The following is a 27,637-nucleotide window of genomic DNA, read 5'->3' on the forward strand; positions in this document are numbered from 1 at the left end:
CATCAGAATCTCCTCAATGGACACCTAAGAACAGCACTGCAGGGACATAGCAGTTTCTATAGACCTTTGAATGCCTCTGCTTATGTTGTGAGAAACACAAATAATTTCACCAATGTTGGGTTTACTCACAATGCATACAATAACTGGAGTTGCAATTCTTTTGAAGAACCAGGATAGAAAACTCCAACAACAACAGATTCTCTATGGAGCTATTAAGTAAATGGGAAAGCGAGGAGACAAATCTAACAACTGGATGTGCTCTATATAGGTGGCACTCTTTAATGCCAGTCATTGATTTAATGCAAATACTTTCAATGTAAAAACATTCACACTTTCCTGAAATTGTTTTTGAGTTGCTAAAAACACTCTGGGCCAATCTTTGTGTTAATTATTAGGCTCACCAAGATGACAATAATACTCTCTAAGAATTCATAAAGTATCTCTGGTGGCATTGGATAGTGAGCACTAGAATGTTAACTTCAAGCTACAAACCCACCAGTCCTTCTGAGGAAGAAAGATGAGGCTATCTGCTCCTATAAAGATTTACAGCCTTGAAAACCACTTGTAATGTTTCTAGGAGCCCTGGTGGCATAGCGGATAGGCCTTGGGCGGCTAACTGCAAGGTCAGCCGCTTCCGACTACCAGCTGCAGCACAGGAGACAGATGATGCTCTCTACTCCCGTAAAGAGTTTTAGTCTCAGAGCCACACAGGGGCAGTTCTACCCAGAGGGAACCCCAAGGGAACAAAAGCTAAGGGTTTACTACAAATCAACAGGTTGGAAGCTCAACCCACTTGTTGGCTTCCTGGGAGAAGGTCCTCGGGATCTCGTGGAAAAAATAGGCATGTAGACAAATTACAGTTGTGTTTTCATGCAACAATGAGTTGATCAAGACACATTAGGGAAACAATTGAATTCTGCCTAGAGAGGTCAGTTGTGTATCCAGAAAAATGAACACATGAGTTGGTTTTATTAGGTGTTTTAGAAAGATAAAGTTTGAAAACTTTTTTAAAAATTAAAAAAAAGAAAGATAAAGTTTGAGTGATAGGTGAAGAGATGAGCATCTAGGAAGATGAAAGCAATTTCCCAAGGCGCAGAGACAAGATGCATCAGACTTCTCAAGAAAATGCAAAGATTTTGGCCTGGCTACCTGAACAAGAGAATGTATACGACAGTATATGAAAGCGTTAGGCCAGATTCAAGGGCACTTGTCATGTGAGATTATTGGATTCACTTCAAAAACCAGAGAGGATGGAAGTGTTTAGAGTAGGAAAGTAAAATAAGATTTGTCTTTTGGAGCATGGCAGTTTTATAAGAAGGAAACAAAGGCATGAGTGAGGTGACTAATATTTCAATCTGTGAGGCAGTCAGGACCAGACTACTAAAGGCTTTGGTCATATGGAGGAAGCAGGGTCTTTCTCTTTCGCTTTCTTACCTTGCATTAGTTGAAAGTCTGAGCTAGAGATTGCAGTAAAGAAACTTTCTAACAGGGTGTTTCTTCAAGTGCGCCCTATATGATAACCAAAGAACCAAACTCACCGCCACCTGGTCCGTTACGACTCACAGCGACCCACTAGGACAGATTCGAATTGCCCCTGTGGGTTTCTGAGGCAGTACCTCTTTACAGAGTTATGGAGTTCTGAGGCAATAACTCTTTACAAAGCCTCATCTGTCTGCCTCCGCGGGCTGATGGTTTCAAACTGCTGACCTTGAGGTTAGCAGCCCAATGGGTAACCACTCTGCTGCCAGGGTTCCACTTTCCAGGTAGACTGCAATCCCTCCGAGTGAGTACTGAGTCTCCTGTTCCTCATAAGTGGCCCATCCAGTGCTGTCTATATGAGTATAATATGGACTTACAAATATCTCTGAGTTGAAACAAATGAATTTTAAATGGTCATTTAAATGATGGAAATGAGAAAAAAATTAATGACTTTTTCTATTCCCAACTTGAACACTATGCGAACTCCATACCATTGATGAACTTTCTTCTGGGGAATTTGCAAGATCCAATGCAATTCTCCAGCTTTGCCACCATTCTATTGGGTTTTTCGAATTCATGAGCCAGATGATCTTTGAAAATCTAGTCTCCTAGACTAGGGTTACAAGCTCTGATCCTTACAGGGACTATGAAACAACTACTGGAGGAATAAGCTCTGATCCTTACTGGAACTAGGTAACAACTACTGGAAGAATAAGTCTCCCTTAGTCAGACAGCTCCACATTCAGATTTGACTTATTGTTGCCAGGCAGAAATGTGGGCACATGTACAGCATACACCACCAACATCACACCAAAAAAAAATCAAAAAAAGAAAGAAACAGAATTTAAGCAACCTACGGATCCTATTGCTATACAAATGTATATCAGAGACATCTTCAAGTTCCTAAGAGCATATAAGGAAAAGGATGAAGCTTTACTACTCCTGTAAAGATTTATAGTCTCCAAAACCCACAGGGACAGTTCTACCCTGTCCTACAGGGTCCCTATGAATTGGAAACAAATCAATAGTAGTGAGTCTAGTCTAAGAGTATACTGGGGAGATTATTGCTGCATTGCATAGATTTGAAACCAACATGGAACTTATACTGCTATGTGACTTCAAGTTCATTCTGACATCGAGCAACCCTGTAGAGAAAAAAAATAGATTGCCTCATAGAGCTTTCTTAGGCTGTTATCTTTATAGGATGAAGTTACTAGGTCTTTTATTTCACTGAACTACTGGGTGCTTTAAGCAGCTAGCCTGTCTTTTGCAACAGCGAGTGTACACATCACACCACCAAGGCTCCTGGTATCTAGAGCAAGGAAATAGATAACTGAAAGTGATGGACGAATTTTAAGAACTATCCAAGAGTTGAAAGCAACAAATTCGATGTATATAGAACAACATGTACAGATCTTTAAAATACATTTATACATTTTTAAAAGTTAAGAAATAAAAGCTTTCCCACAACGGAATCATTGAAAAAATGCAAAATGGCTTTTAAGTGTTACTATACATTTTATAAGGCTAGAAGCAGAAAGGGAATTGAGAAATTTTCAAGCATTCTGAAAATAGATTGCTAGGGATGCCCATTGATAAGTATAAATTATTTAAATTTACCATTAAATATACTATATGTTATAAGGATCCTTGGTGTTGTAGTGGTTACATGTTGAGCTACTAACTATAAGATCAGCAGTTCGAAACCACCAGCTGCTCCTCAGAAAAACGACGGGGCTTTCTACTTCTGTAAAGAGTTGCAGTCTCAGAAACTCACAGGGGCAGTTCCAACTTGTCCTGTAGGGTTACTATGAGTCAGCATTGACTCGATGGGAGTGGGTTCTTTTTTTTGGTACATTTGAAAAAATGGAATGAATTCTAAAACTTCATTCCTTCATTATTATTTTTGGGCTGTGGAGTGGCACAAAAGAACCTCTGGTGGCAATAGACTGGTAGCCATAAGGTGTGTGGTTCAAACTCACCAGATACACCACAGGAACAAAGATGAGGCTGACTGACCCCAGAAATATTTAAAGCCTCAGAAAGCCTATATAGGTTTGCTATGAGTTGGAATCAATTCAATGGCAGTGGATTTGGTTTGGTTTGGTTTGGTTTGAGAGTAGCCCAACCAGTTAATTATCATCTCTGCTTTCAAACAAACAAAAACCACAACAAACCAACAAAGCTTACTGCAAGCAACTGAAAGCAACCTTATATGTCTATGGCATCTGATATCATGTAAACACAGGATTTTTATTTTTTACCCTACACATAGTGCATGTTTTTTAACATTTATTAACACCAATCTGAATCTAATTCTACTTCTTTGTCTCAAATAAAGCTTTGAGCACAAGAGCAAACAAATCAAATATATGCTTCTGATCAGTGAGGTAACCAACATTGCATGTCACCATATGTATGCTGTGAATGTTTTTCAATCCTGAGAGTAGAGCCTAAGCAGTGGGAATGGAACCTTTTTAAAAGATGGCTGATTGTACCTATGTTTCCTCTTTGGTTCGTCTGTGAATTTCTAGTTTTCCAAACTCAAGCTCACTGCCATTGAATTGATTCCAAATCATAGCAACTCTATAGGATAGGAGAACGGCTCCTGTGGGATTCCAAGACTATAAATTTTTATGGGCATAGAAAGCCACGTATTTCTCCTACTTTTGGTTTGAATAGCTGACCTTTTGGTTCATAGGCCACTACCCCTCTAGGAACAATATTTATGAAAACAGAAAACTAGAAACTGTAGTAATCTTGGTTATTTAGTGAAGAGACAACAGTTCAACATCTGATGAAGTCTCATCACATATCTTTGATACTACTGGAAATCGCCTGTATGTGGGGGGGAGGCATAGCAGAAGAAAGATGAAGTATTGGAGATTGATCTGATGTAAATCACACTAGGATCTTCCTACATTCTACTCAATAAGCATATGATCCCCAAAGTGAGTGGGTGTTGGCTAACCCTAGCAAGTAGGCTTAGGTTCCTCCTTCTAGCAGTGTAAGCATTTCTCTGCAAAGTGCTTGATTTTCCTATTTAAAGGGATGCAATTGTCTTGCAAACTGGACTCCTAGAAGCAAATTAACTACAGCATCTCTGTATCATCTGAAGAAACAATGATCTGCATGGAACTTTATTATAGTATTATATTCCAATTAGCATCACTGTCTAATTAGTTGGAACAATAATTGATGCCTATGATAACACCTCTGGAAAATTAAGAAAAGTTCAAATTATGCTGAGTTTAAGAAAGAGGCGTTTGGGATTTTCGTCCTGATTCGTTACTATTGGTTGTGTGATCCTTGTCAAATTAGATAGGTTACTCAGATTTATCACCCTTGAAATGTGGCTATAACACTACCACCTAACTCAGAGCTTTGTTGGAGGAACAAAATGGGATATTTTATGTGAAAAGAACTCTGTGAACTGTAAAGTGCTATGAAATTGTTGGTTAGTTATTATGCACTACTTAATGAAGCAAAACAGAAGATAGTCAATAAAAGTTTTCATCAAAAGTGTTTCCATAAAATTCTTTTTCCATGCTTAAATGACTATAGGTCTTGGTTGTCTAGAAAATACCATTTCCATATTCAATTTCACTTTTCTTAATTCACAGATGCTGACTACTCCATCCATTTATTTAAATAGTCAACCTCTTGCCCACTATTAACTCCAGAGGGATAAATGAGGTACTGCTGTAATTTCAAATGCAGAGGTGGATTTTAAAAATGAAGCAGTACCCTCCAATCTTAGGTTATTGCCAAGTGTCAGAAGTACAATAAACTTAGAAATGTCTATTCCTTGACCTTTCATAAGTAGTAGCAAATAAGATAGCTTAAAGATGGCCACAGAATTTCGTTTAGCTGTGCACAATAACACTCTTGTGTTATTTTTTTAAAGAGGCTTTTTAACACTTTGTAAAGAGACTGGTGTGCTTTACAATGGAAATGGATGCTGTAGTTGGTCTAGAGAGCCTCCTTTGTTGGGTCTTACTTTGCGCTCTGGTTCTCTGACATGCTCCCATAATTTGCATTCTCTCATCTTTTCTACCTGGCTGACTTTTCTTGCTGGTAGCAAATAATATTTGGCTGCAGCATCTAGTGTGGTGTTTTGTACATAATAAACGTTAAGTAATACTTCATAACAATGTGTAAGAGGTTACAATGTGCTACCTCTGTTAATAATGTAGAACCACATTAAGGAAGTCAAATATATGTTTAAACAACATCACCTTGAATTATAAAATCAATAGATTACCAGCTATTAAGTCCTACCCTTGACAAGTGGCCCACAATAATTAAACTTTGAATTTATTAACTCAAGTACAGATCCAAGGTTTTCCCCACAGGGCCTCAAAACTCAACAGAGAAGTCATAATTTATTCAACGGGCAGAAACTTTGAAATTATAATTTTTTAATGGCCAACTTGACTTCATTAGAGGGAATTTCCAGCCTACTGTTATCACCCATTGTTTATAGTTTGCTAGGAAGTAGCCATTCAGTGTTAAGATAATTATATTAAGCCCTGCAAAATCCCTCCTTTATGAAAAGTAGGAAATAATCAGCAAAGTGGTTTCTGAATATAGATTTCCTTTGTAATTTAAAATGGAAGAGAGCTTAAACTCTCTTGGAGTTTGTCATTTTCTTAGTTTAAAATTCTCATCTATTTCTCTCATATTCATGCTTGGCATGCAAGTTTTATCGGCTGCGTAACCAACTTCATGTACGATTGTACATGGGCAACTATCGATCTGTACATTGGACAGGAAGCATCGCGGTTCTGTGTCTGACACTAGAAATATAACCGAGGACCTGAGGGGGAAACGTGAATCGCTGAAAATGTGTGTTTAGTTCCAGCATGCGCCATCGCATAAGTGAACTTGAGGCTTTCCCCTCAGAAAACACTGGAGTGAGTCCATATTCCAGACTTGGTAACATGCGCGTTGTCGCAATTGTCTCATTTTGAACAGCAAAGTTGCACATTAGCCTGAAATAAGCTCAAGAGTTGTGAATTCTGGCTGCTCAGAGCAGTGGTCTGACCGAAGTGGTTAGAAATAAGTACGTGAAGAGAGTGAAGAAATCATCAGTAATTACTTCGGGGGCATTAGCTCACCATTACAGCAGTGGAGATCATTGGAAACATGTGTTTTAAAGATAGGTTTTTAAAGCAACATCATATGTTCTTCTGTAAAGGATATCAGGAATACCGAAGGAAAATGAGAATATTCACTTTTTCAATATTTGTGAAGGAGTTGTGGTTGGTAATGCAAATGTCAGTAATAACATGAAGTAAATGAACAATGGCCCTGTTGGCAACTGGCCGATGTGATGTTGTGATGGTCCCAATTGGACGTTACAAAAAATAAGAACAATAATAACAGGAACAGCACATAAACTAGATGGAGACAAGGCCACTTCTGACCATGTGTGGAGCAAGGCCACTCTGCCACCACGAAAATGAATCACATGAGGTACTCTTTGGCTTCACAGTGACAGATCAAGCCGGGTTTTAATCCTCTCACTCTAGATAAAATTATGTTTCTTTACAGCATTTCATCAAAAAGTGGCTTTCGTTTCTCTCTTTAGAAATTCTCAGCATAGTAAGAGCCCTCAATAAAATGATTGTTTTTAAAAAACAACAACAATAAACAATTAAAAAAGAAATTCCCAGCATGAACTCAAGCCTGTGAGAAGTTCTTCCAGGTTCCCTCTTACTGAGATCATGAGTTCTCTGCGATCATTTCCCTCTTACTACACTAAGTTAAATAAAGTCAACTTTTGGGCTGTAAATATGGTTCTTGTTCTGGTGGTCTCTGGTCAGTGGGCTCTAATAGTATCAGTCATGGATGCAAATTCTGTCATATCACAAAAACTTATGAGGTATAAAATTTTGGAAGATACATAGGAAGCATTTGAATGAAATTTTTGTCCACAAATATAAATATGGCAAACACTCACTCCCTGGCATGGAGTCTGTTCTGTCTCACAATGACCCTACAGGACACGGTCGAATTACCCAGGTGGGTTTGTGATTTATAACTCTTGAATTCAATGTGACACTTTTATTTTATTTTATATCCTGGGTATTTTGTCCCCTTTCAAAACACTTTTTTGAGAGCTAATCCAGATACCATCTCATAGTTCAATCACATCAAGCAGTATTGTACAATTGCTACCAAAACCACCTCTTTATGAGAGTGGAAGCCTAGTGTTTCATAGTGGCTGGTAGTTTTGAATTGCTGACCTTGTGGTTAGCAGCTCAATGTGTAGCCATTATAGCACACACAATATTTCTATATTAGTGTGTGTTTTTAAATAAAAATAGGAGATCTTACATCTACAAATTCTAATTAATTAGGCAATGAAGTGTTTTTAGCCATTTGTCAGTTCCATTCGTATTCCAATATAGTTCAAACTGTCCAAAAATCTATTGTATATTTTATCATTTAAGTGGGATTTTCCACATATAATCAGATACATATGATTAGCATTTAGAACTTCTTACAACCTAAACTTTTCCTCAGTTGTAAACTTCTATTTTAAAAAAATGAGGATGATTCATAATGTTTTCTATTATAAAATGATAATGATGTCTCTAAAATGAATTAGAGACATTTATTAACCTTAGATACATGAATTGACTTTGGGCTCACACTTAATCATAGCCCCCAATAACCATTAGTTCTTATGACATGGCCCTATTCAATACTTCCCCTCATGAAGACATCACTGAATGTATGGGGGCTATAGTAAAGTGTGGTGAAGAAGACAGAGGGTGCCAGGTTTTCAGAAAGAATAGCATCTGGGGTCGAACAGATCACTGAAGACAAATGGGTGCATACGCAAATGTGGCGAAGAAAGCTGATGGTGCCCGGCTATCAAAAAGTATAGCATCTGGGGTCTTAAAGGCTTGAAGGTAATCAAGCGGCCATCAAGCTCAGAAACAACAAAGCTCACATGGAAGAAGCACACCAGCCTATGCAACCACGAGGTGTCGAAGGGATCAGGTATAAGGCATCATCAGAACAAACAATCTTACCATAGTGAATGATGTGGGGAGTGCCGAGTGGAGATCCAAAGCCCATTAGTAGGCCACTGGAGATCCCCTTGCAGAGGGGTCTCGGGGTGGAGATGAGCCAGTCAGGGTGCGATGTAACAACGATGAGAAATACAACTTTCCTCTAGTTCCTAAATGTTTCCTCCCCGCTCCCACTACCATGACTTGAATTCTACCTTGCAAGTCTGGCTAGATCAGAGGATGTACACTGGTACAGATAGGAACTGGAAATACAGGGAATCCAGGGCGGATGAGCCCTGCAGGACCAGTGGTGTGGGTGGCGAGACGGGAGGGTAGAGGGAGAGTGGGTGGGAAAGAGGGAACCGATTACAGGGAACTATATGTGACCTCCTCCCTGGGGGACAGACAACCGAAAAGTGGGTGAAGGGACACGTCGGACAGGGCAAGATATGACAAAATAACAATTTATAAACTATCAAGGGCTCATGAGGGAGGGGGGAGCAGGGAGGGAGGGGAAAAATGAGGACCTAATGTCGTGGGTTTAAGTGGAGGGAAAATGTTTTGAGAATGATGTACAAATGCGCTTTACACAATTGATGTGTATGGATTGCTGTAACAGTTGTATGAGCCCCTAATAAAATGTTTAAAAAAAAAAGAATAGCATCTGGGATCTTAAAGGCTGTATTTAAAGAAGGTGCCACCTAAGTGAGGTGCCAACTTAGTCCACATAGAAGAAGCACACCCGTTTTTGTGATCTAACTGACAAAATCCAAAATCCAGAGGATGGAATAGAATTCGAACTTTAATTCTGAATGCCCAGTTTTCAGAAGGCAATGGATAACAGTGGAAACCCAAAATATACATGCAGGGTCCCCATGTGGATTAAGCCTTCCGTGAATCCCCTCTTACCATTGTACAGGATTGCTGAATAGCCTTTCTATCAGTCGGAGAGCACTGTAAAATTGATGATAGGAGATGTAGTTAGATTAAAATGGGATATCTTATCATTTGATCTCCTTTTTGACCCATTTTAAAGTTGTTTCAGCTTTAAATATTTTCTACTTTCTTTTTGATTGAGATTTTTCTGTTTTATTTTGTCATTATTGTTGCTGTTGTTGTTTTGTTTGTTTCTTGTTTTCATTTTGTGGTTTTCTGTATATGAAATCCTGGACAGGTAAATCTATAGATACAGTAAGAGGATTAATAACTACGTAGGGACATGGTTAGGGGAAAATGGGGAGCAAACAACAATGAATTTGAGGAAGAAGAAAATGTTTTAAAATTGACTGTGGTAGTGATTGCACAATGCTTCATTTGATTGAACTATAGAATTGTATGTGAATTATATGCCAATAAAACTATTTAACACCCCCAACATGCTGCTACTTGTGTAATGACAAAAATTATAAGACGCCTCTTTTCTTATTACTTTCTCCCTCTAAGTTTTCTCCTAAAATTTTCTACTATTACTGACACGGAACTTTGAGTCTGTCAAAATGGCCTCGTTCATTTGTGGAACAAGGTTGTGTCTGCTAGCCCTCTGCTGATTTCTGATGTGCCAAAAAGAGGTGCATCAGGTCCACAAGATCATGGGCCTGATAAATCCAGATAGCATGCTTACAATTGCAATGAAATCTAAATGTCTAATATTTCAACCAAGAAGATATCACCCAACCGAGTATACTATATATAAATCTTCAGATGCACATCTGTTGTGAGTAATGCATTAAACATTATCAGACAAAAAATAAACCCCAAGGAAGTTCTTGGAAATGTTAAGATATTGATGTTGGCAGTAGAACAAACTCATTGGGAGGAAAAAACACACACAAATCAAACAGCTTAATCTAGTTAATTAACAACAAAACAGCTGGGAAAATGAAACATCCCTGGTTGTGATTGACTGTAATTGAAAATGACTAATGACACTGTCATTTGGCAGTCTCTATCTGAGGAAATGATGCTTGGAAGATTATCACAACCCTCTTGACCATTTGTCCAAAGCAATTATTTTGCATAAAAAGTTGGGGTTGGAAGCCTTTGGCCAAATACAGAAGGCTTGTCCCACCTGATGAATATTGCTGTATTTTAAAACAATTCCACGAGGAGTAAGTTGAATACAGTATTAGATGAATGCTAGAAAAGATCAGGTACTCTAATAAATTAGAAAAGCCCCCAGCTAATTTCATGCAATCACTTAAGCAAGTAATCAAGACATTTCCAATTCTATAAATGTTCTCAATATTAATTCAGGGAAGACAATACTCATGTGTCTTCTACAATATATACATATTGCAGAAAATTAAAGCATCCTTTTCCAAGCTAAGGTAAAGATTGAATAGGAATAGAAGAACATAGCATCCAAAGGCTTACATTTAAAAGGGAGCTTCCTAAAACAAGTTCGAAAGCAAACATCGGTCAGGATAAGACATGAAAAAAATTTTATAAATTATCAAGGGTTCCTGAGAGAGGGAGGGTGAGGGTGGGACGGGAAAAATGAGGAGCTGATACCAAGGGCTCAAGTAGAAAAATGTTTTAACAATGATGATGGCAACAAATGTACAAATGTGCTTGACACAATGGATGGATGGATTTTGATAAGAGCTGTATGAGCCACCAATAAAATGATTTTTTTAAAAAGAAAACAAAATCCCAAGTGAATTTTGCAGTTATTCCTATTGTGATTGTGGATGGCAGTGGTTTTTCTTGTGTTCTAACTATTAAATGGGGTGCTATTGAGGCCCAAGTTATCACTCTGCAGAAAATTGAACATATTCAAAATGATGCCAACAGCATTGTCATAAAATATTGTTATCCTGTAAGGTATATCTTTAGCACACTTTATATACAATTTATCCCATTTAGCCAATTAATCTTCAACATTTTTCTGAGGAATAAAATTAAATAAATGTGTGTGTGCAAGAGAGAGAAAAAAAGCAAAAGAAGTATACTTAATTCCCTAACCACACTATTCCATTTGCCCCCTCCCCAGTAATTTTGTATTCAATAACTAGTAATACATTTTGGTCATTAATGGAATTGTCTAATATAATCTATGTGGCCCTGAAGACAAATCTTCACAGAACATAAGAAAATAAGTCGGTGAGTCAGGGATGCAAACAGATGAAACTCTTTACCACCTTTGAAAATTAAGGAAAACCTAGAAAACTGAAGAAGCAAAGAAGAGACATAAAAGGGGAAAAAAGGAGACAGCTTCCAATCAAGACAGAGCATGGAAGGTGAGCGTGGGAGCTGAACAGACAGGCTGTCGAAAGTAGAATGTGGAGGCGCCAATAGGCAGTCAATTTCCTAAGAAACAGAATTATTTTCTCATGTGTCCTAAATTAGAGTGTCTGTCAGTGATGGAAATACTAATCATCCATTTAAAAACTGACTCTTGCATACACATCGTGAGGGAGATTCACTTTTCTTTTGAGAACAGTTCTTTCTTTATAATTGTTATAGTTGCCTAATGTACTGCCCCCAGAAAGCAAACACAAACTTCTTTCATTAAAATATGCAGCAGGTCACTCAGACCCCTTCTTTTTCTTAAGGGATTCGAAAGCAAGGTGTTCAAAGGGCATTGAGAATAGCTCATTTGAAATGCATATATATATGTGGAATCTAAATTACCAACAAACTTTACTATTCGACCACTGAATCTAAAACAAAACAGCACAAATCAGCTTTAATCTTCACATAGAAATTATTGATTTATGATGAGATTTAAATAGTTCTCACTGCTTTTGGCTTTATATTGCTAAGTTCTAAGATCTGAACTGTGAGATGTGTGTGTGTTTAATAGTATTATTATATTGCAAAATAGGTGAAGTTTTACATTTCAGATAATTAACTTTGGATTCAAGAGTCTAAAACATTTATCAACACCCCCATACCCCAATAGTTATCTACTCCCTGATTTATCTTCTCTTTCTTGGGGATTCCGATTTTCCATTTCACATCAGTTAATACTTATTAACTGCCTAGACCATTGCTTTATCTTCCCTGTAAGGTTGTTTTTGAGCTTCTATTGTTAAGGCCAAGGAATCCCAGTGTAACAACATTTAAACATTCTGCTCTTCAAACCCACAAACCATTTCAAAGGAAAAAGAAATAACCCTTAGCTTCCACAAAGATGCATAGCCTTGGAAACCTTTTGAGGTAGTGTTTACTCTGTCTCATAGGGTTTCTATGAGTTGGAATGAACTCAACGGCAACAGGGTTTGTTGTTGTTGCTGTTGTGCATTTGTTTGTTTTAGTTATGACTAATCTTTTGGTGTTTACAAACTTTGTGTACAAATCCACTGGTTACATATCAAATGATGCATGTCAGTTACTTCTTCTTACTTGAAATATTCCAAAGAAATTATTCTATTTTTCCATGATCTATGCGTATGTTTCTCTTAACCCAAGGGAGAAGGATTATAATGACAATGAGTTTTCACTTAATTTGTTCTTCTACCAAATCGCTGTTTGGTGGGGAAATGGGGAAGGAGAAAAGAGAGAACTGTACACAGTGGTTGTTAGCTCCCGTCGAATTGCTTCTGAGCCATGGTGACAGAGTAGAACTGTGTGTCAGAGGAGAACTGTGCTCCTTAGCAGTTTCAAGTCGGTGACCTCTGTCGAAGAAGTAGATTATCAAGTCTTTCTGCTGAGGTCTCTCTGGGTGGGTTCAAATAGCCAACCTTTTGGCTACTTGTCAAGCACTTAACTGAGCCACCTGGGCACTCCTAAAAATGTTTTTTCAAGGGATGCGGAAAAAGGAAAGCTTTTTTTTTTTTTTTTTAAAGGAAAGCTCTTCATATCTTCTGGCTCTCTCTTTTATTCCAGAAAGCGAACCTCCTTTTTGATACCACCAATGCAACGTTAAAATAAAAGATCTGGCTAGCCAAAGTAGTTCTTAGTTCTGATCTCAGAGTTGAGGCTCTGTATGATTTTATGGTAAATTAGCTTCAACAGTTAGGATTATTTTATACACATGAGGGCAAAACCTTCCTCATAGATTTCACTTAAGAGTTTTCTTTCTGTCTTTCACAAAAACACAAGCGCAAACACGACAGCAGTCATATCTGTCATCTGTAACAATTGACATCAAAGCCTGGCTCTTTGTCAACTGGGATGTGCTATAAGGTCTTTAAAGATCAACCAAGAGTTGATATCCTGGATCTATGCCATGGCTCATTTCTCCACCTCATGACTGCCTACAGTGAGATTCACCCCATCAACCAAGGAAGGAGAGTATCTGCTTGGGAGCTGGCTTTCTTTTGATCATCAGAGGAAACCTGGAAATTGACTGTTTGGGGGAGTTTCTCTAAGATTGCCACCGCAAAATACCAAGAGTATTATTGTTATTTTATCCAACTGTTTTCTCTAGATTTTAGAAGCGAGGATAAAATACTCCAGAATGAATGTGTATCGATATTTACAGAGAAGCCTGTGCCTTTCAGCATCTGGTGCTGGGGCATAATATTCAAGTGAAACTTTGATTTACCTATGGAGAAAAACAACAACAACAACAACAACAATAAAAATGGACAAATCCCTGGTTAACAGTAAGAAAAACAAACAGCTTTCCAGAAATGAGGCTGGAACCAAGCAAAAGGGACGCTAAGCAGTGACCTTAGGGACAAAGTATAAGTCATGGTAATGTTGTTTGCAAAGATAAACTGTTTCTGTATAATGAGGTTATTGACCTGCACGGTTTTCGAGCAGTTTTAAACATGAGAGTGAGGCTCACTAAATCTCAGCCTCCAACATTAGTCTGAGAAACCAGGGCTGATCAATATACAGCCCCATTACAAGCTTTCGGGAACCTTCATCATAATGGGGGTCATTATCATTTTAGTCAGGTACAAAAAGTAAGGTAAGCCATGCCTAACGTTTCTTTATTTCCCAACTCTCATTTGCAAATGGAAAGCCATGGATTTGCAATATATGGAAACCTGACCTGGTTCTCTGCTTCTCTCCTCCTGTAGATAAAGGAGTCTCAGACTTCAAAATGCACATGAAAGAGGGGAAAGGACTAGAGAGCTTTCTAGCAGGCTGTCCTTTTACCACACAGAGAGAAGCAATTACATGACATTTCACTAAAAATTCTTGACCCAATAAAGAACAGAAGTCTGACTGCCGAATTTCCTCTTTCATGAGAAAGAGCAAGGGAGACAAAGAAAGGTCACGGGCCATATTGTCATTCTTCACAGCTCTAGAAGACAGATAGGATGATGCAGTTGCTTGATTTGAATTAAGCCAAACAGTATGAAAAGCATCAAGGTTGGCAAGCAAAGCAATAAAGCCCCAAAGAATTTAATCTACCTTGAAGGTGGGACTACTTTCGGTATTGATGGCAGCGTATCAAGACGGAAATGAGTCTCTTAATGCAATGGCTCGTTAATAGCTTTAAGATCCCAATATATAAATAGGAAATTTTGATCAAAAAGAGAGTCCTGCCTCTGTTCTTGCATGATGGGAGGACTGTCCTTTTGATCCACATATACTAATTTACAAGGAACGTCACTGATTACAAATCGACCATGCCAATGGCCAATGGACAACAGGGGAAGCATAAGGGATTATGAGGTCATGGATATTCCAAAAGTTGCTTCATTACCTTCACTGGCTGAGTGGCTGGTGTTTCCTTGTACAAATTCTGCCCTTTAGACAAAATCCTTTCCACATCTGGCTGTTTAGCTTGAACTGCAACTTCAGTTTCCTGGGGGAAAGAAGCCATACAGTGCAGATTAACTTCACAGTTAGCAATGAAATTACTAAATTTAAATATACCCCTGGAGACTCCACATGTATTGCAGATCAATTTCTGCATGGACTACAAGGGCACAAAATGTTGCTTTTAGTGCAGGGGAATGAAATAGAGGTCTCAGTGAAACCCACTAATATAAACCAAACATTAACCCACAATCTTGCTGAAGTACATTTTAATACTATCACAAAGATATTATTAATTAAAAAATCAAATCAAATAATGAGAGGTATAATGTATGCATTGAGTTATGTGGATAAATATGACTTTTAGCTTAAAAATTTTGCTAACAGTAATGTTCACTATACTGACTTCTTACCTTAACAAGATTTTTTTTGGGGATTCAAAGATAAAAGTATGTTTCCAAGTAGAAATCAAATCATTTTCCCCACATCATTGGAAACGATTAAACTTCATTCCAAAGAGTCAACACTTAAGGAACAGTATCACGTCTTATTAATTATTAAGCAGTTAATGTGATTGGCCTTTTGAGGAATAGTTAAATTCGTTTGTGTGTGTGTGCTTTCCCTTGTCTGGAGAGGACTGAAGCATGAGAGAAAGAAACCAGCAAAGAGAACTTTCGATATGTGACGATGGAGAGCTTTATTGCTAGCTGCTGTCTGGCTCTCTTGAAGAGATATCTAAAGAGATGAGCATAAATTGAACCTGAAGGAAATGTACTCAAGTATTAGAGAAGATTTTTAGGATAGGGCATTTGTTAAACACTAGGATAGACTTTTGATTAATCAATGTCAGGCATCAGTTAGGGCTTGGGCAAGCTTCCCTAGATATAGGTCCCTTATTAACAACAACAATAACAAAAAGCCCTATCTTCCTTCTTTGCCTAACTCATAGACTCCCAGCACTGCTGTGGCTTGTGTCTTCATACCTCTGGTTCCTGATATACTATTTTCTATGAGTCTATCAGGGTACAAATTCCCTTTACTTCCAGTACTGCATAGTAGGGCATCTTAGAATGGAGGATCTTCACATCCTGTAATAAGGGACACTTTTTGCAGTTTTTATTATAATAAATAGCTGCACAGTGAATAATGAAGATCGCAGAAAAGATGCATTTGAATTATGGTGCTGGTAAAGAATAATGAAAGATTAGTAAATGCCAGAAGAAACAACACATCTGTCTTGGAGAAAGTATAGCCTAATGTTCCTTAGAGGCAAGCACGGCAAGACTTCACCTCACATTCTTTAGACATATTATCAGGAGAGACCAGCCCTTGCAAAAGGACATCGCCTGGTAACATAGAGGGTCAGCAAAAGAAGACCTTCGATGAGATATATTGACACAGTGGCTGCAACAATAGGCTTAAAAGTAACGACAATTGTGAGGATCAGGCATGGGACTGGGCATTGTCTCAGCCTGTGGTAAATGGTGTTATTAAGAGTTGGCGCCCCATCGAGGACACCTGACAACAGCAGCATTATAAGAAATACATTGGATATTTCACAGGGCCACAGGGACTACAAAAGGGCCATAAAGTATCTATTTTCAAAGTGCATCTTGGGGTCACATTTTGATATAGTGACTGACTGATCACATGTCCTCAAAAACAAGAAATGGCCTAGATGCCCATCAATGAATAAATGCATTCAGAAAGTGTGGTACATGCATACAATAAACACTACTCAGTCAGTGGAATAAATGAAGTCTTGACACATCCTACAGCTGTAAGACAATATGCTGAGTGAAATAAGTCAATAGTCAAGGACAAATGTTGCATGATCTCACTTATGAACAAACAAACAAGAAAAGGAAAATGCACTGAGACCAAAGTTGATCAGGTTTTACCCGGGGTTGGAGAGACAAGGAAGGAATACAGAGTTTATGGTATTGAAGAAAACAACATTGACTAATGGTAGGGCTGCATAGTCAATTATTGTTGCTACTGTCCACAAGTTGTACACACATACAAGATTGAATTGACAAGCATTGGAAGAAAGATGTTTTTACACTATAACAACAACAAAAGCGTAGCTGCTGAGGCTGCTTATGTTCAACCAACCCATTATGGGATTTAGTTCCTTAATTTGGAGTTTAGGGTTATGGTTTAGTGGAGCATTCAAGGAGATTGACCTAATAATCTTTTTAGTGCTTCTGTTCTATCTCCTAGCTCATTACTTAGTGCCTGAGGTCTTAAATGTTGGCCGTCTATGGCTCAGATAATGGTTTCTATGCATCTGGAGCAACAGAAGAAGGAAAGCCAAGAATAAGCAGAGAATGTAGGATGTCTAGTTACTTGCCTCTATAAACAGTTGCCATGAGATCAGAACTGGATGGTGTCAGGCTACGATTACTGACAATTTTGCTCAAAGACCTTATAGAAGTATTATTATCAAAAGGAGGATTATGCAAAATAGAATTTCAAATTCTCACGGTATCCAGTCTTTCTGAAGCCATGGAGACTGAATAAACCCTTGAATTTTTTTCTGAAGTAAGTCTTAATCCTTCAATCAAAAATATCCCCTGAATATTGGGGCCAGGGTGTGGCACTCCATCAGACTTCACTAGTAAACACTCCTAAAGGTCAACAAACAAACTAATTATAGGTTTTTCTTTTTTTGCCGTTGTGTTGTGTTTTTGTTGTTGTTTTGCTCTGTCTTGTTTTTGTGCATATTATTGTTTCTGTGTGTCTATCTAGATGAGATAGTCAGGATAAACAATTTGGAGGGGAAAACAATGGGACCAAGGGTTCCTGGAGGACACAGGAAAGGGGGAGGTGGGGGAAACGAAGAGCGTTGTCAACAAACCCAGGGACAGAAGAACAAGTGATCTAAAATCCATGGCAAGGAGGGCATAGGATGCCTTGTGGGGCTTGATCAAGGGCAATGTAGCCCAGAGGAATTACTGAAACCCAAATGAAGGCCGAATATGATAGTTGGACAAGAGGAAAGTAAAAGGAAATAGAGGAAAGAGCTCGGAGGCAAAGGACATTTATAGAGGACTAAATACAGGCATGTACATATGTAAATATATTTATATATAACGATATGGAAATTGATTTATGTACACATATTTATATATTATGTATTAAGGTAGCAGACAGACATTGGGCCTCTACTCAATTCCTCCCTCCATGCAAGAACACTTGGTTCTAATAACCCGGGATTCTGTGATGCTCATCTTCCCAACACTTATCTGACAGCACTACCAGGATTCCTAAAAAGACTTCAGGTGAGAATATGTGTGTATGTGTGTGTGTGTGTGTGTGTGTGTGTGTGTGTGTGTGTGATATATGTATGTATATATATATGTATATATAAATTTTATTGGTGGCTTGTACACCTCTTATCACCATACATGCAAACATCCATTATGTCAAGCACATTTGTACATATGTTTCCATCATCATTTTCTTTCTACTTGAGCCTTTGTTATAAGCTCATTTCCCCTCTCCACCATCCTCCCTCCTTCATGAACATTTGATAATTTATAATTTTTTCATGTCTATCACTGACCGCTGTCTCCCTTCACACATTTTCCTGTTGTCCTTCCCATTGAGATGGGGTTATATGTAGATCATGTGATCAGTTCCCCCTTCCTCCCCCACCTTCCCCTTCCCCTCCTGGTATCACTACTCTCATTATTGGTCCTGAGGGGTTTATCTGTCTGGGATTCCCTGTGTTTCCAGCTCTTGTCTGTACCTATGTACATGCTCTGGTCTAGCCAGATATGTAAGGTAGAATTGGGGTCATGATAGTAGGGGGGCATTCAAAAACTAGAGGAAAGTTGAATGTTTCATCGGTGTTATACTGCACCCTGACTGGCTCGTCTCTTCCTTGTGACCCTTCTGTAAGGGGTTGTCCAAATGTCTACAGGTGGGTTTTGAGTCTCCACTCTGCCTTTCCCTTCATTCACATTGATATGATTTTTTGTTCTGGAACAATACCCGATACACGATCCCATCAACATCTGCTGATCACACAGGCTGGTGGTGCTTTTTCCATGTGGACAGTGTTACTTCTCAGCTAGATGGTCGCTTGTATATCTTCAAACCTCTAAGACTCCAGACACTATATCTTTTGGTAGCTGGGCACCATCAGCTTTTTTCACCACATTTCTTATGCACCCATTTTGTATTGTGAGTTTCTTTTATTAAGATATCTTTACACTTCCATACTAGACATTTAACATTACAACCGTATAGACACCCAAATCTCAAAATATTATTAAAATCATGCTAAGGTCTTTTCTTGACCTCTTTTTTAATAATAAATTTTTGACATATCTTACACTATCCAATACACCCATTCACATACAATTATGCTGTTCAATCTTATCAACGCTATCATTCCCCCATTCTCTCCTACCCCATCTCTTCCTGGACTTTCAGGGAATCATTGGTCCTGTTACTGTTTCTGCAGGGTTATCTATCTTGATGTACTGAACAATCTTAAATATACAAATGAACATATGCAAATCTAACATGATTAATGAAGTAAAACAATAGCCTTAATAGTAAGGGGAGAAAATATTAAAGAACTAGTGGATAATTATGTGGACCCTCAATGTCATGACTCACCCTTGATTTATCATCCTTTCCATGTGACCCTTCTGAGAGGGACTGTCCAATTACCTTGCAGATGAGTTTTGGGTCTCTATTGCATTCATGACCCTTCATATTGATTTGGTATCATGCTTTTTGAACTTCTGATACTTCTTCCCACTGACATCTAATGATCACACTGGCTGTTGTGCTTCTACCATGTGGGCTTTGTTGCTTCCCTGCTAGATGGCCATTTGTTTAATTACAAGCCTATAAGACTCCAGATGCTATATCTTTTGACAGCCAGGAACCATCAGCTTTCTTCACCACATTTGCTTATGCACCTGCTTTGTCTTCAGCGATCCTCTCGGGACAGGCTGGTGTGCTTCTTCCATGTGGATTTTGTTGTTTCTTAGCTAGATGGCCGCTTGTTTATCTTAAGCCTTTAAGAACTCAGACGCTATATCTTTTGATAGCCAGGCAGCATCAACTTTCTTTACCACATTTGCTTATGAACCCATTTTGTCTTCAGAGATCATGTCAGGAAGGTCAGTATCATACAGTGGCACATTATTAGAACAAATTGTTCTTGTACTGAGGCAGGATTTAAGTAGAAGCCCAAAGTCCATCTGCTTCCTTGTTATATGTATATATATAATTTCTCCCTTTCTATGATTCATTGCAATTAATTTATATTCAATCAATCTTTTTTTATTGGCTTCTCTTCAAGTAGGATTCAATTTGTGTGGTATTTTCACTCCTGTGTCAAAATATTTATGTACTTTAATTTTCCTCTAGGAAAGTAAGAGAAGACCAAAGATACAAATGTTTTAGCAAACAAACAAATATTTTGCATTGCAGGCACTTGAGTGTGAGAATTCAAATTACGCACTTTAAAATCATTGTATTTGAATTGCAGTGAAGAGTTCTTGGTTTTGGTTTATAATTTTAATGAAAAAATAATGCTGGGAAAGCTTGAAAGACAGCACTACTTATAATAAAGGAGCAGCTTCCATGAGTTAGCACAGACAATCTCAGTGTTCCTTCCACACTCTCCTACATTTTTTCTTCTTAGCTCATGCACCCTAGAGAGATATTTCTTCTCAGTTTCTCATGAACTCAATTTGTCCCTCGGACATAGAATGGCAGAGTTGCCATTTCATTGGGTGCTCATGGCATTTATACAGTTAAAAAAATGTCTGCATCAGATAAATATGCTTCTTATTTCATCATACCTTTATTTAAACAGTTTCCTGAAGGCACAACTTGTCATTGGAAGATAAAGATTTTACTCATGTATTCAATTTTGTCCTGTTGTACTCAGGCTCACTATGAATCCAAACTGACTCGATGGCACCTAAGAAAGTGCCCTTGTGCCATGAAGAATAATGAAACAGAGTAAGCAGGAGAGAGTGGAGTGAGTGACCCTCAACTATCAAGCTTATGGGCCTTCTCCAGAAAGGTGCACCTCTTTATTGATAACAAAGATGCTCAAAATGCATGAGAGGAAGTATTGCCATCCTAATGTCTAAGGAGCATTGTGAAATGCCCTACCTTTAAGTCCCTGATAAAGCAATATTTCAAGATCACATCATTGCCTTCTACCATCACTGTTGTCACCTCTTCATCTTTCATTGGCATTATTAAGAGTTTAAGTAGTTTAACTCCTTGCCCTGTAGAAATATTGTGTTAATACACCATGTTCAGCTCACAATTCTTTGATATTACTTCTTCTGTGCACATTTTTGGAGAACTGGATCACAAATTACACGCACCTTTGATAAATCCCTTAAGAAATACCATTTTGAAGATGAATTTCTCTAATTTACCTTACTACATTTCTTTGCAGTATGAATGTATTAGTTAAAAAGTAGTTAAGTTATTCGGGAATAGATATTAGTACTTGAAGGGTCAAGAGTTGTAAATCCAATTAAATTCACTTAAAATCTTCCTTAGTATATTTTTCTTAAGTGGGTGAGCGAAATGTGCTGTGGGAAGGTGATAGCCATCCTGGAGACATGAACCAAACACATTGCCATCGAGTCAAGGCCGACGGACAGTGACCCTGGGCAGAGTCCTGGACTTGGAATCTTTAGCATAGTCTCATCTTTCTCCTGTGGACCAACCAGTGAGCTCGAACAGCCGAGCCGACTCTCCTGTCAGCCGTTAAAAGCTTACACGATGGTGGCACCAGGCTCCATGAAAGCATTAAAGAACAGGCAAGACACATGATCATGTTTTGATATCCTTCCATGGAACTAATACTGCATAAGAAAAAAAACCTAAACAAAAAAACATACAAACAAAAACAACAAAACAGTAAAAACAATTCCCTATGCAAAGATAAGAGAACGCTGCTAACATTCTTATTTCTGCTAAAAATACCTGCACACTAAAACAAAATGCATTGCCATCTAGTAGATTCCGACTCGTAGCAACCCTATAGGACAGGGTAGAATTGATGCTGTGCATTTCTGAGATTCTAACTCTTTATGGCAGTAGAAAGCCTCATCTTTCTCCCATGGAGCAGATGGTGGTTTCAAACTGCAGGTCTTGCAGTTAGCAGCACAATATGCATAACCCACTATGCCAGTGGGACACTAGTGGCACACTATTATAGTGAAATTAACTACTCAAACTATATTAACAAGCTATAGTTGCTGAATGTTTACCATGTGCTTTTGTAACATATTTCCTAATACTAAAATCCTGCAAAAAAGATTGTCACCTAATTTTACAAATACTGAAGCTGAAGGAGATTAGACCAATTATCCAAGTTGATTTAACTTGCAAAATGTCAGAACTGGGGTTGAAATCTAGATGTGTGTTGTGCAAACCCTCACTTTCTTCCTTACTCTGCTGTGCATAACATGTATGTGCATGCATGTGAACGCACTTATGTATGCTTATTATGTCTTCGTGCTAAATTTAGTAGATAGTTTTCTTAACATCATGTTAATTCTTCCTCCTTCTCTCTAGTTCTAATGTTGCCCACAATATGCAAACAGCATATACATGAGAGAAAATCTTGTCTTTCTCTAAAGAAAAAGAAATACAGTTCTACGTAGCTTTGACCATGCTTCAAAAGTTTTTCCTTGTGGGCATGTGATCACCAAACCCCTGATACGCAGGTCAGGAAACTGGTTTTGATTAACCTTTTATTTCATAAATGCCCTCACATCTTTATATGATTTTCAGATAAGGTGAAAATGGAAACCTGGCTAATTATTGTGGCTAGTTTGGGGAAGTAGAAAGTGTTCAAATTCAAAGAACATTCTGACCAAAAAGTCTTCATGGGATTTCCATGAAAAAAAAATCTCATTTCCATTAATAGGACAGTTTCTTTGTGGGGCTTCCTCCTCATGGCCTTGCCTTATTATCAATCTCCTCTGTAGCCTAAGATCATGCGCTAGGAGTTCAGAACCGCCTGTAGACAAAGGTAATAACATTTTCTCTGTACTTTACTAGCTAAACTTAGATTTTTAGTTTTATCACAGTACTGAAAATTCACTACAACCTTGTGAAGAATATTAAGAAAGTCACTTGCATTAATTGGGTAATATGGGATAACCTTTCATTAATATTCACTAGGAGAATATCACAATCTAATTTTTAAATCCAGTCCTAAGGAATGCTGGTGGTATTTTCTGATGAAGACCGGCAGTTCAATCCCACCAGCTCTTCTGTGGGAGACAGATATAGCTTTCTGCTCTCATAAGATTCATAGTCTCAGAAACTCTGTAGAGAGTCACTGTGAGTTGGAATCAACTCAGTAGCAGTAGATTTTCTTTTGTTTTTTAAGAGGTTTTTGAGAAGTAGTAACTCTTTAAGTTCCTCCAGTCTTGAGGAGAAAAAACAAAGCAAAACAAAAAACCTATCTTTACTGTCATGGAATCAATTCTGATAGTCTTAGTTTTCCTTATTAAATTGCATTATTAACTGTTCAGTTAATGATCTAGCAATCAGTGAGGCAATGGTTAGTGATGGAAAAAGAAATTGAACATTTTTGAGGATAAAAGTGGCAGGTCATATGCAACTTAGCATACCCTTGATTTTTCTAAGGATTGATTTATTGGATTTTGTATTTCTAATTCAACATTCATGCAAATGTACTTAACTAGAAACATGATATCCGCAAAGATAGTAACCACAATTTGTCTGTCGTGTTTTTCATACTGTGGTGGCCTGTGTGTTGCTGCGTTGCTGGAAGCTATACAACTTGTATTTCAAAAACCAGCAGAGTTACCTGTGGTGGACACATTTTCATGGCATGTCCAGATGAAGACTAAGTGGCAGCAGTAAAATAACAAGTTGACTGCCAAACATTCAGAGGGAACCCTGGTCGCCTAGTGGTTATGTGTTGGGCTGTTAACCCCAAAGTCAGCAGTTCAAAGCCTCCAGCTCTTCTGTGGATGAAATATGAGGCTTTCTACTCCTGTAAAGAGTTATAGACTCCAAAACCTACAGAGGCAGTTCTACCCTGTGCTATAGGGTCACTGCAAGTCAGCATTGATTGATGGCAGTGAGTTTGGTGTGGTTTGGGCAAACATTCAAGGAGGAGTCAGAGAGGCTATGGAACAGAGGAAATCATTGCTGATGTCAGATAGACTGTGGTTGAAAACAGAAAATATTATAAATATGTTTTCTTGTGGTTTTGGAATGGTTTTTGTTTTGCTTTGGTTTTGACTGTATGAATGATAGGAAACTATGGATAATACTGAAAAGAATGGAAATCCCAGAACACTTAATTGTGTCCCTGTGGAACATAGACCAATCTTTCGAACAGGATCAGGAGTTTTAAATCAGGAAACGCGTGATTTCTTCCTTTCACCATACTTATTCAAGATGCATGCTAAGCAAATCATTTGAGGAGCTGACCTATATAAAGAAGAACACAGCATCAGAACTCGAGGAAGGATAATTAATAATATAGACTACAATTCAACATAAGGGGTGGGAGGACCTTTACAATTGGACCAAGATGCAACACTATGGTAATTGAAAACAAAATTAAAGGAGTTGAGGATTTGGGATTCACAAATCAAAGTCCCTGGAAGTAGCACTAAAGATGTTTGCATTGTGCCAAATCAGCTGAAAAAAATCACTTTAAAGTGTGAAATACTATAGATGTAACTTTGCGGACTAGGTATGGCATTTCAATGGTCTGAAATGCACATGAAAATTGGAAAATAAGGAAGATGGATGAAGAATTGATATCTTTGAATTATCTTGTCAGTGAAAAATACTCAATGTATCACGAGCTGCCAGAACAAACGATTTTGTCTTGGAATAAGTAGAGCTAGAATGCTCCTTAGAAACAAATATGAAAAGACTTCATCTCACCTACTCTGGGCATGTTATCAGGAGGGAGCAGTCCCTGGAGAAAAGTCATTGAGCTAAGTAAAGCCGAGGGTCAGCAAACTAAAAGAAATCCTTCGACCAGAAGAATGGCCACAGTGGCTACAAGGGGCTCAAAGGTAACAATGATTATGAGGATGGCACAGAACCAGGCAGTTTTTTCTTCTGTTGCACATTTGGTCGCTAAGAGTAAGATCTGAGTGGGTTGCAAGTAACATAGGTGAATGTACTTCCCTCATTGTTGATTTGGAGCTTAACCATCTGACTTACTATGCTCCGGCGACTGTGGGCCCAAGTTATTATGTGGTAGCTCTTTGCTGAGTCATTTTAGATTTGACTTTATTCAAGATTTGCCTTTAAGCAGCCCTGGTGGTGCAGCAGTGAAGCACTACGTTGCTCACAGAAAGGTAGGTGGCTTGAATGCAGCAGAGACATGGCTAGCTGCTCCTATAAAGACTACAACCTAGAACACCGTATTCTACACTTTCATATGGCACCACCAGGAGTCTCAATCAACTCTGGGGCACCTAGCAACAATGTCTTCCTTTCTACCACCATGAGAGAAGAATCTATAATAGAAGAGCTGTTCTTCAGTCTGGGTTTTGAAATGAGAAGACACTTGGCACAGATTAACTGTCTAGATTAAGGAGAAGACTTGAGCTCAACTCACAGTGTGAGGCTAGGTTGTAGTTGATCTGTAGATCTGTAGACACATGAGTGATGACTCAATGTTTGGAAAATATGTTACTAGCATAAGGGGAGTGTTTATTACTGCAGCCAGATCAGACATTTACAATATTGTAGTTCAAAGAAAGAAGCCAACAGTCCAACACACATGCATACCTACATGGGGATGAAAGGACCAAAGCACATCTTTAAAATTAATGTGTCCTAGTCACATATACCAATGGCTCCATTGCTCATTCCACATACAAACTCTTTGTTGAAAAGTGCTCGAAGAAACGAAAAATGGAATGAAATCAATATTGCGTTAGAGTCTGATTTCTCTAGCCGAGATTGCCAGGAGACTGACAAATGAAGGCTGATGGATGGAAAACACAACATTGTGCAGTTGAGTTTCTTTCTCTTTTCCCTCATGCTGGGTTACTGTTCTTTTATTTATCTACAATTAGGTTTGCTAGACCGCGGCATTGTGGCTCTCCTTCACTATAACTGCATGCTGTCAAGCTGACTGACAAAGAATGACAGGTGCTCTCTTTCCATTCTGAGTTAATCAAGGACAGCCCACCAAAGGGAGGCTTTTTTTTCCCTTCTGATTTTGAGATTTATGGATTTCAAAAGTCATCTGCAAACAGACACTGTACCATGCATGCTTAATTTTTTAAATGTCAAGTGTGACAAAGCCAGGAAGACCTAATCTATCAACTTGCACACCTGGAATGCTCCAGGCCAACAAAAGTGTGGACATGGGGGTGACCCTCTGCTAATGAGAGTGACATACAAAAGTCACTCCTAAAAGCCTCCTACTCTTCAAGCTGGCGTTTACCTGAAGAAACAAGGACCGTAGCATGAGCCATATAGGCACAGCCACATTCATCGCGGCACTCATCATAGTAGCAAAAAAGATGGAAACAACCGCAATGCTCATTGGTTGAAAAAGGGAAAAATAAACCTCAGAACATACTCAGTGGAATGCTACTCAACGTTAAAGAATAATAAAAAAGAATAATAATGATTCTGTGAATTACCTGATGGTATGGATAGACTTGGAGAACATTATACTAAGTGAAGTTAGTCAATCACAAAAGGACAAATGTTGCATGAGAAATTTATATATATATATATATATATATAAATTTATATATATATTTCTCATGCAATTTGTATATATATATATTTCTCATGCAACATTCGTGATATATATATCATGAAAAGGTTTTCATACCAAAAGAAACAGAACGTGAGAGTACTAGTGGTGGGAAGAGAGAGGAGGGAGGTGGAAGTTGTACGCTAGTGGGTAAACAGGTGTTAACTGGAATGAAGGGAAGATGATATACAACAATGAAGAGAGGGAGACACGACAAAAAAAGGAAGCTCAATAAGTTGTTGAATGTAAAAAATGATGATGTGATCTGTAAGCTCTCACCCCATTCAAAATAAAGTACTAGGGAAAACATTTATTATAGCCAAGAAAAAATAAAGGGTCCTAACTCCATGTGGCTGTGGAATTCTTTTGGAAAAGTGATATCTTATACAACAAGCCAGGGTCCCAGTGGACTCATTATTCTATTCCAAAGTTTTTACTTAGCACCTATTTGTTAAACACAATTTCAGGTATTGAATGCGTAGCAGTGAATAAAACGATTTTTTCTGCTTTGTTACACGTATATTAAGATGGAGAGGATGAACCATAAAAGAGCAATAATAACACATCAGATAGTTGAAAAAGTAAGCATCTGATGGGATAAGAGACATGTATGGGGGATGCCCACCATTATCAGCTTGCCATACTGTGGTGGCTTATATGCGCCTTAGCTGCTGAAATTTATGTCAGT

At 38.3% G+C, this 27,637-nt stretch overlaps 1 protein-coding gene across 4 annotated transcripts in view; it reads right to left on the minus strand.

Moving 5' to 3' along the window:
- The window catches only part of DMD (dystrophin), a 2,430,848-nt gene that overhangs the window by 831,125 nt on the left and 1,572,086 nt on the right, over positions 1–27,637 (minus strand). For all 4 annotated transcript variants that reach the window (XM_045298663.1, XM_045298661.1, XM_045298660.1 and 1 more), the window contains one exon: positions 15,112–15,213. In XM_045298663.1, the coding sequence (XP_045154598.1) occupies positions 15,112–15,213 (102 nt within the window). The remainder of the gene's footprint in view (positions 1–15,111; positions 15,214–27,637) is intronic.

Source organism: Echinops telfairi, unplaced genomic scaffold (genome assembly GCF_000313985.2).
Source record: "Echinops telfairi isolate 266 unplaced genomic scaffold, ASM31398v2 ScPeMD7_7436;HRSCAF=8474, whole genome shotgun sequence".
NCBI classification, from domain to species: domain Eukaryota; kingdom Metazoa; phylum Chordata; class Mammalia; order Afrosoricida; family Tenrecidae; genus Echinops; species Echinops telfairi.